Consider the following 9,644-nt stretch of genomic DNA (forward strand, 5'->3'; position numbering starts at 1 on the left):
AAATTATTTTCTTTTTAAGAAAAAAATCAACAGGACAGGGAATCAGTTTTGTTTTTAACATTTGAGGTTGAAGCTGGAATGTATTGAAAAGTCAACTCAGGTGTGTTTTATTTCAATAAAGCCATCACAAAGTTAACTTGAGGCAGCTGTCTTGTCAAGCACCTCTGGATTATGCTCTTTATGAAATTGAAAAGTAATAAAATAAGAAAGAAAAACTCTGGTTTGTGTATATGATGAGATGTGACTTCTGTCTAAACAGTATTTTAAATGTCATGTTTGGAAGAATTTGGTAATTTATTAGTTAAACAAGTGCTATTAATACTGTGGCTCCCCAGCAGGCTGCAGAACCATATCTGGATTATAAACTGGGCAAACCTCCAGGGGCCCAGAGAGCTGCAGGCTTACTGTGGTTTGTGATGTGCCACATGCAGCATGGAAGCACAATAAAGTGCTAGAGTTAAAGACCTCTATATGGAGCCTTATTACATGACCATAAACACGGATCTCTAAGAGGGTCCCGGTGTTCATAATAAGTTAAAAGGCCTTTAGTAAATTAGTTTGAGGTTCCTATCATGGTTTTGAATTATTCCAAACCTCAAATCTGTTGAAACTTCCGCGTAGCTTCATTTCATATTTTGGTGATCAGTTTCTCTACATGTACCATTGTAAGATGTCAATAAAATGTTTGATTACTGAATGAAGGCAACAAGCGCTTTTAACCCATTCAATCATACAGCTTACAGAACACAATGCAAAAACACGCTGAACTATTGGTACACAACCTGCAGCAGAGATAAACCTCATCATGTCAGACAAAAACTAAACACCACGTGCTGCAGAAACACAAACGCGCATACAGGCTTACCTCATACAGGACGCCGTTAACTCCTCTTCCTGAAAATGAAATGTTCAAACTTTCTTCGTTTTGAAGCATGTTTGACCATGACGCTCAAAATATCTACATGATTCACAGACTGGTCACGCGCCCTCGCCTTGATTTGTGTCACTTCACAAACTTGCCGGGCGGTGCATTTAACAAGTGATGGATGAACTGAAATGAGCGTAAACAATTAGCGGTCAATGAATCAGTGAAAGTGATCGCATAGATTCATATAGCTTTTAAGAATCACGTGTTGATGGTTATGGCCTGTAGTGCGCGCATAGTTGTTAATCACATTTCGTCTTCACACAGCGCGTCTGTCAATCAGTCTTTCATCTAAAAGGTTAAATTCAATTTGGAAAGAGAAAAGGTTTATATTAGTCAATGTTAAGAAATCAACAGACCTGCGGATTTAATTGGTAGAACAAGAGCATTTTTATAACTTGTTTCAAATCTCTAGATATGCAGTTTGTTTATTTTGTTTGGCCTATCTCAAAATTCCCTATGCACCAGGCTTTTAAGTGGGATTTCTTTTTATGTTAAAAGAACACAGCAATACACTGATAATGTACATTTGGTGACAAATGTGCTCAAAATTATTAAAGCACAATTATTATTTTCTTATCTTTTCAGAGCTTGATACCAAAACATTAGTCATGAGATCATAAATCCAGAAATATAATTCTGGATGAAAATAGCCTATTTACTTGATTCAAATTTAAAAAAATAAATTATTTTTGGAAAATCATTAGGGGTTGGTCTCTTTTTAAACACAATTAAGCTTCAGTAAAAACAAACTAAAGAAACATAAACAGAATATTTGACTGTATGTACTGGAAAGCAATTGAAGATAATAAGCCTCAATACAACTACTATTATTATTGAAATTATTATTAGTAATAGTAGTCGTATTAGTAACCAATTAAAATAATTATTACTTTTCAGATGTTAAAAGGTCTACTTTTGGTGCAGTACTGTCTGCTACCAACAGGAGACGCTCTGGTTACAGCATCAGACCTGCATCCTCTGTGTGTGTGTGTGTGTGTGTGTGTGTGTGTGTGTGTGTGAGTCTGTGTTTGCCGGCACAATGATTTTATTAGTAGACAATAGCGGCGCGCTCAGTTCCTCCTCCGACCTCCTCCCCCATCTCTCCCCGTATAAAGCGCGCACACACACACACACACACACACACACACACACACACACACACACACACACACACACACACAGACGGACGGACGCAAACAGCGTGCACGCGCAGTGTTTGCCGACATGAATTCAAACTATTACTGTCGTTGAGAAAACAAAGCCGGGGAGGCTGACTGCCCTCGCTGCCTGCATGTGAGCTTTTACGCACAAGCACGGGCGCGCACACACTCAGACAGACGTGCGCTTTTACGCACAGACTCAGAATGGGATTTTACGCACACATGCATAGAGGATAGCCTGCGTGACGCACGGAACAATTACTCCTACAAATTTAGGGAAAGGTGCACGCGCGTAGTTACCGATTAAAGAGGACGGCTAAAAATGACAGGTTTGTGTTGTTGGAAACATTAAAGGTCTCTGTTTGAAGACGGGAGGACGGAAAGGAAGAAGCAGAAAAGAGGATTTATTGACAAAACCACCAAGTTGGAGAAGCTCCTCCTCTCCGTGATGTAGCCGCGAGTCGGAACCTCCTTAATTACTAATTTCTCCTCATCCAAGCCACGCTCTCTCGCTCTCCCCCCTCTCTCTCTCTTTCTCTCTGTCTGTTTCTGGTATCTCTCTCCACTCCTCTATCCATGCATCTCTCATCCTGACCCTCCTTTCTCTCTCCTCTCCGTCTCTCTTTCGTTTCCTGACAGGACAACGGAGGTGGACGAGCTTGGAGTTGTAGTTGTTATTTTTTTAATTATTATTTATTCCTCGTTTTTGGGAAACCCGCCACCGGGCATGGAGGATGTTAAAGACCCACCGACCGTCCACCGGTCATCCTCCTTCAGCATTAAGAGCCTCCTGCTGCCTTCTAAGTGCGACAGACCGGACTCAGTCGTTGCTGCCGCCGCCGCTGCGGTCGCCGGCATCCCCGGGACGCTCTCTCCTTCGCCGGGCTCCGACTCTGACAAGTCACTGGATATTCCGGAGGTGGACTCCACAGCGGTGTCTCTGGACCCGGTGAAACCCGGCAAGGAGGAGCAGGGGGAAGAGGAGGAGGAGGGTGGAGGGGGAGGCGGAGGAGGGGATGGCACTAAGGCGACATCAGAGCAGAATACTAACGGTAATAATGGTAAAAACGGGAAATATGACAAGCCTCCGTTCAGCTACAACGCTCTTATCATGATGGCAATTCGGCAGAGCCCCGAAAAGCGGCTCACGCTAAACGGCATCTATGAGTTCATCATGAAAAACTTCCCGTACTACCGAGAGCACAAGCAGGGCTGGCAGAACTCCATCCGACACAACCTGAGTCTCAATAAGTGTTTCGTCAAGGTCCCTCGGCACTATGACGACCCGGGGAAGGGGAACTACTGGATGCTTGACCCGAGCAGTGATGACGTTTTCATTGGGGGGACTACCGGGAAACTCCGGCGGCGCTCAGCCACCTCCAGGGGCAAGCTGGCGATGAAGCGCGGACTGCGCTTCGCTCCTCTCGGTTTGGGGATTAACGAGCGGGCGAACAACCCGCTCTACTGGCAGATTTCTCCTTTTCTCTCTCTTCACCACCACCACCATCACCCACACTACAACGGCTCCTCTCCCGGGTTTTTGAACCAGGCTGCGGGCTACGGGTCACTTCTTCCCGCCGTGGAGCAGCTGAGTAACGGGGACCTGGGGCGCTCCATCCTTGGCGGGTCTGCCGCCGGGGCGCTGGGTTTGTCGAACAGTTACGGTATGAACACGTCGCCAGTCGGGCTTCTCTCCGGACAGGCTGCCGGGTATTTTGTCTCAGGAAGCCAACACGCTGCTGCAGCGAATCAGGGGCCACCGGGAGGGGGACCTCCGTCGCACCTTCAGCACAGCGCGTCGGGGTTCGGCGGCTTGGCGCCCAGCAGCTCTCCGCAATCCTTGCTAACAGACTCCCTTAGAAACAGCTCCTTACCGGCCTTCTCCCCGGGTGTGTCCGCGGGGTTCCCTGGGATGCTGTCCCATCAAAAGAGGGTATACCCCCAAACGCTTTCCTAAACTGAACTCCTCCCTCCCTCTCCCGAATACACCATCACCTCTCCATGGATGGCACCGGGACGAGGACGCACAAGACGTCATGCTAAGGGCGAATAATAAGTGGTAAATATCAAACATGGATTGCAAAAAAATATATATGAAGTGAAACTTTTGGCCATATTCTTCCCCGAAGAGCAACGGGTGTATTGTTTTGTTTTTGTTTTTTCGCATTTTACTGAAAAAGGGACAAACTTTGTTACCCGCGGGTTGTACAACTGTAACTAGACTTGCCAAAGGTAACACTTAACTATATTTCATGCTATTTATATCTTGTACAAAGATTTTCAGTTCATTCTTTGAGTCTTTTATTTATGTTTTGTATTTATTGTACAATGTATTTAAATTCTATTTGTCAGTGTATACTCATCAGTATTGACGATAATGGGGAGGGGGTGAAATAAGTCATACAGGGTTAATAATTATTTATGAATTTAAAGACAATCAATGAGAAAAAAAAGACAATCAAAGCTTTTTCTTGGTAGGAAAAAGTTAATAATGAATTAATGAAGCCTTAGATCAGCATATACAATCAGGGGGGGATTGAGAGGAAAAATAAGCCTACAAATCATATCTCTACTCAGGTTTGACCCCGGGCAGGCCTAATGATGATGATGATGATGATGATGATGCTATCAGAACTTCTCTCTGTGAAGAGTTTCCTTTCAAAATATCCTTAAATTAAGCTTAAATTCAAACATGGCGGACCTGTAGTTAAGCTACAAGGCTAATAAATACACGGATATTAAAGTACTTGGAATTGAACTCTTCATGTGAAGAATTATGCAAAAACGACGAGCTGTAAAATGACATTTTGTGTGTTTTTTGTTCTTCATAGAGCCCCAATTGTCTTTTTTTTAACACAGTGGTATTATGTCTGTAACGGCCTACGTGTGCACGTTTGTGTGTGAGTGTGTGTATGTGTGATTACAGGCCTGTACGAACGTAAAACCTCCTGCGCATGTGCGCAAAGGCCAAACAAACACGCCTGATAATCTTAGGAAAAAAGAAATTGAAAAAACTTTATCCGCCTCAATTCTATGGCCCGCTGAGCCGCTCTGGTTTTTAAAGTTAGTCAGTGAGCGCTGGAGCGCAGAGGGTAGAGGCCTCTGCACATGGAGCAGTTTTTTTTTTCTGTTAAATGGGAAAAATCCCGAGTTGCTCCTAGTAGACCAACAGGCCCTGCATTACACATAAACACATAAACATACGACACAAACATAGAGAAACATGCAAACGCAAATACACAAACAAAACTGCCGTGGATTTAAGGGAAAAACCGTGCGTCTCTTACATGGAACTATGGTTTGGAAATATATATATTTTTTTAGTTAAATTGAGGCTGTAGGGTATTAAGACTGAAAATAGAGGGTTGACACAAAACAAGTAAACTTCACGTCATCGCATCTCACGGCCATCTTTTTCAAATTACCCAATTGTCAAGTAGACCATTTTTTTTAACAATTGGATGACTGCTTGTTTATTAGATAAAAGTATTTAGGATTCAGAGGAGCTGGAATATTAACCCGTTTTCTATAAAGATGACAAAAATAAAGGCTAAATAATAGGCATAATAATAATGAGCACACCAAGGTTTACAGCTAACTGCAATAATGTGCAATTAATGACTTTATTTATTTTTATTTATTGGGAATTTAAAGCTTCGTAAGAGGATTCAAGGGCATCTTAAACATATATCAGCTGATCTCAGCAGGTGACGATGTGCCGCCATTTTAAACCTGATACCGATATCAATTTTTGATGGCCATAAGACCGACACCGCGGTTAAGGTGATAAAACAACTAGGAAGTGTTTATTTCAAGAAAATCACAGGTAAAATAATGTTAAATAATTTTGTTCATGTTTTAGGAAAATATTCTTTAAAAAGTTGTTTCTGCAACATTCCTCATGCAGATTGTTCTCTTATTTGAAACCCAGAATTTTACAACCAGACGTTTTACTTAAATTAGAAAAATTTATGAACATTGAATTTCTTTTTTTAAACACCTAGATGTCTTTTCACCACAATCAAGTTTTTTTTTTATGGTAATTTGACCTGAAGAAGAAAATCCTTAATTAATAATATTTTGTACAGTTCATGGTGCCCAGATCTTTATTCACCCGTTTAAGATAAAAAATGTGATTAAGAAAGAACTTTTTTGAATTCTCCTCAAATCATCATCGTGACAAGAAGGGCAAAAAACATCAAATAAAATGGACAAAATGCTGAGTTGTGCGACTGTATGAGCATTTTGAGTCGTCTTTTGAAAAGCATTTTATTTTATGTTGGACTGTCAAAGTATTGATCGCTGGTATTGGTATTGATTTGTCCATCCTCCTCAGATCTCAAGTCTGTGCTGTCAGTGCTCTGCAACACAATCCGGATCACACAAATGTTGTCTTTGCAAAAATAAACCAAACAAAAGCTCCCGATGAGAACAAGAAGCTATAGATACGGTGACAATTTTTTGAATACAGCATTTTTTTAGAATATGGATTACAGTTTAAATGGAATAAAAGCGTTAAATAAAGAAATTTGGATCCACGGTGAAGGCTACAGTCAAGTTTGAATTAGCATTGAATTGTTTACTATTTAAAAAACACCTGATAATGGATGATTAATAAAACAAATCATCTTAACACTAAAATATCTGCTCATTGGATTTAATTTAAATGTATTCAAGTAAAGGATTTTGAAAATGAAAAGCCTACTTCCTGTTTTTCAGCAAAACAGAGGCTCCTGATTGGTCGTTTTCTCCCACTGTTTTTAATAGGTTATGTTTTTACAGTGTAGGACTAACAAAAAACTTATATAACCTCTGACCTAAATAAAATCCTCCTGAAGCCCAAAATGAGGCTGACCTTGTCAACACTCCCCCCCCCCCCCCCACACACACACACACAAAGCTAAAACACATGATGACACTGGGTCAACCAGTAGAGAAAGAAGCACATTATTATCAACATGAAGCACACACAGTCCAGCGGGTCTGACTGAGGCACATTTAATTGAAATCATATTTAAATGTTCCGATTCTAAAATTACCCAAACAGCACCAACAAGAAGCAGACTGATCCAGGCTCAGTGTTTTTTAAATCTGTCACTTTTTTTTCCATTTGGATTTTTGTAAAAAAAAGAAAAAGAAAAGAAAAAATGTTTGGAAGGGTAACTTTGTTTAAATTTTGTTGGCACTAGTGTGCGTTCACTTGTATGAAGTCTGTACTGTCTGTTTCGTTACTGTCCGTCTGTTTTATTTTCAGAGAAACTAAAGTCGATTAAAAGGATGAAATAACCCAAAGCAGAGTTTCTGCCTGATGATGTGTACATAAAATGTGGCTCACTGCACTGTTTAACATGATGTTCAAAATTCAAACCCATGCAGATTAGAGGTCCAGTATTTATTTATTTACTTTTTATTTTTACATCAGCCTTTGACAGTATTTTATCCCTTCATGTGCAGGACATAAATACTGTTACCTCTTATTGTAAGGGCCTCGTCCATTCAATTCAGGTTTGTTTTACTAAATCAACTTTAAACGTAGAAATAAACAATTTTCACATTAATTACAGTACAGCTTGGTAGATTAAAAATGTCCTTTTTTAAATGTAAGATGTATGAGTGATTTCCATTGGTATTTCATGTCTCCCATACTTGCTGTTCTAATTTTATTTTTCCCAATAATGGACGTAAACGACCTTTGTAATATTTTAATCAATCTTTTATTATCACGATTTGCTCTCCTTGCACCAGAACTTCCCGTCAGTATAATTCCTGGCTACTTAAACCTTTCTGGACATTTATGAGATTCATCCAAAAAAAAAAAAAATTAGACCTTAGAGATTTTATAGTACTTTCATTAGAACAACTGCAATGATTTATCGACTGTTTGAAACACTAAATGAAGCAATAACTATTTGAAAATCTGAATTAGTCTTCTGTTGTATTTTCCAGAAAGAAAAAGTGCCTCTCTATAATGTGCTTGCAACTTTCAAAATGAGAATATTTTCTGCTTTTTTTCTTTTAACTGACGGTGAACAGAAAGATTCTGAGTGAAGACCAGACTTTGCGATGATCATCTTGGGCTACAGTATCCATATCATTTCTTTTTATTCTGAACATACAATACTTTTGTATTGATAAAATAATCTTTGCTCTTCTGGACCTCTAACTGAGGCTGATTTGAAAACAGGTTTATTTGAAACACTATGGGTGATTTATACATTTTTAGAATTATAATAAAGAAGGTATTAGATACAACATTATATATTGTTTTATTGAGTATCCATCTCTTTTTCAGAAGTTCATCTTAGAAGGTGATTTTTTATAAATATTTTAAAAGCATTTATTTTTAATGCTACAGTGTTTATTAATCGGCCTAATTGTTCATTCTCAGGAGAAGTCTTATAGGAGTCATTATGTTTTATTTTATTTAATATTAATCAATGTATATAAGTCCATAATCTACAGTTAACACTTAAGAGTTTTTGACCATGTTTTAAAAAATCTGCAGTTGCCCCTGAACATACACTTTTTGATTTGATAAGTTTAAAGTTTATGAATGATCTCAGCGGTGTAAAGTCTAGAATTGATTCAGATGGTCTGTTTACACACTCTGCGCTCTGCTGCTTGAACTCAGCAGTGAGTAGCGTCACGTGATCTTTGTGTGTGTTTTGTGTCCGTGTCTGTGTGTGTGTGTGTGTGTGTGTGTGTGTGTGTGTTTTTATGTGTCCGTGTGTGTTTTTATGTGTCCGTGTGTGTGTGTCTGTGTGTGTGTTCACCCACTCATATTGAGCCAACACTCAGCTCTCTGATGACCCAAAAAGAAAAACAGGAACTAATTTGAGAAAATAAAAGCACAAACTGGAGTTTTATTGAGGCAGATTTATTTCCCGCTGACGTGCCTGATTATAAAAATGTGTGTTTTTTTTTTTTGTTTGTTTTTTTTTACAGCACAGGCCTCTTTGCTTGCTGATGAATCTCCGTAGCCCAAAATGCCATGTATTGCTAAAAAATATATAGAAATGTTAGTTTCCTCTGAACATCCACTCTTCCTTTACCTTCAAATAAAGTGATGTCATCAGTTATTTCATCACATTAATAATAGTATATAATTTTGTTTATGTTTATCATTATATTAGGCCCCTTTGCTCATCTTTTTATTTTCTTATGATAAGTTCTAAGGAGAGTGTGTTATTGTAGCATTCATTGAGCTGTTTAGAGAACTTATGTTGAACACATTTTCTGATATTTATACAGTATGTATATATATATATATATATATATATATATATATTTTGTATAGCCTATATATATTCTTGCAAGGCTTTTATGCCCTTAATGATCCTATAGTGAAGTTTCAGTAACTTCTTCAGCAATAATCTGTCCAAGGTACATTTAAATAAATATTTGGGTTATGTTCATATCATATTAAAAAACCTAACAAAGTTTAAAAAAAATGTATTTAATTAAAAAAAATGGCATTATGCAACTGTTATTTATTTAATAAAAAATAATATGGATGTTTATTTAGCATGTTGGACATTTTTTGTGCGATTGTGTGA

General features: G+C 38.8%; 1 protein-coding gene across 1 annotated transcript; it reads left to right on the top strand.

The window, feature by feature from the left end:
- Positions 1 to 2,157: 2,157 nt before the first annotated feature.
- foxg1b (forkhead box G1b) lies at positions 2,158 to 7,380 on the top strand. Its single transcript, XM_065959748.1, has one exon. The coding sequence runs from the start codon at positions 2,816 to 2,818 to the stop codon at positions 4,043 to 4,045; it is 1,230 nt and encodes a 409-aa protein (XP_065815820.1). The 5' UTR covers positions 2,158 to 2,815; the 3' UTR covers positions 4,046 to 7,380.
- The last annotated feature ends 2,264 nt before the right edge of the window (positions 7,381 to 9,644 follow it).

This window comes from Labrus bergylta, chromosome 10 (genome assembly GCF_963930695.1).
Source record: "Labrus bergylta chromosome 10, fLabBer1.1, whole genome shotgun sequence".
Taxonomy (NCBI): domain Eukaryota; kingdom Metazoa; phylum Chordata; class Actinopteri; order Labriformes; family Labridae; genus Labrus; species Labrus bergylta.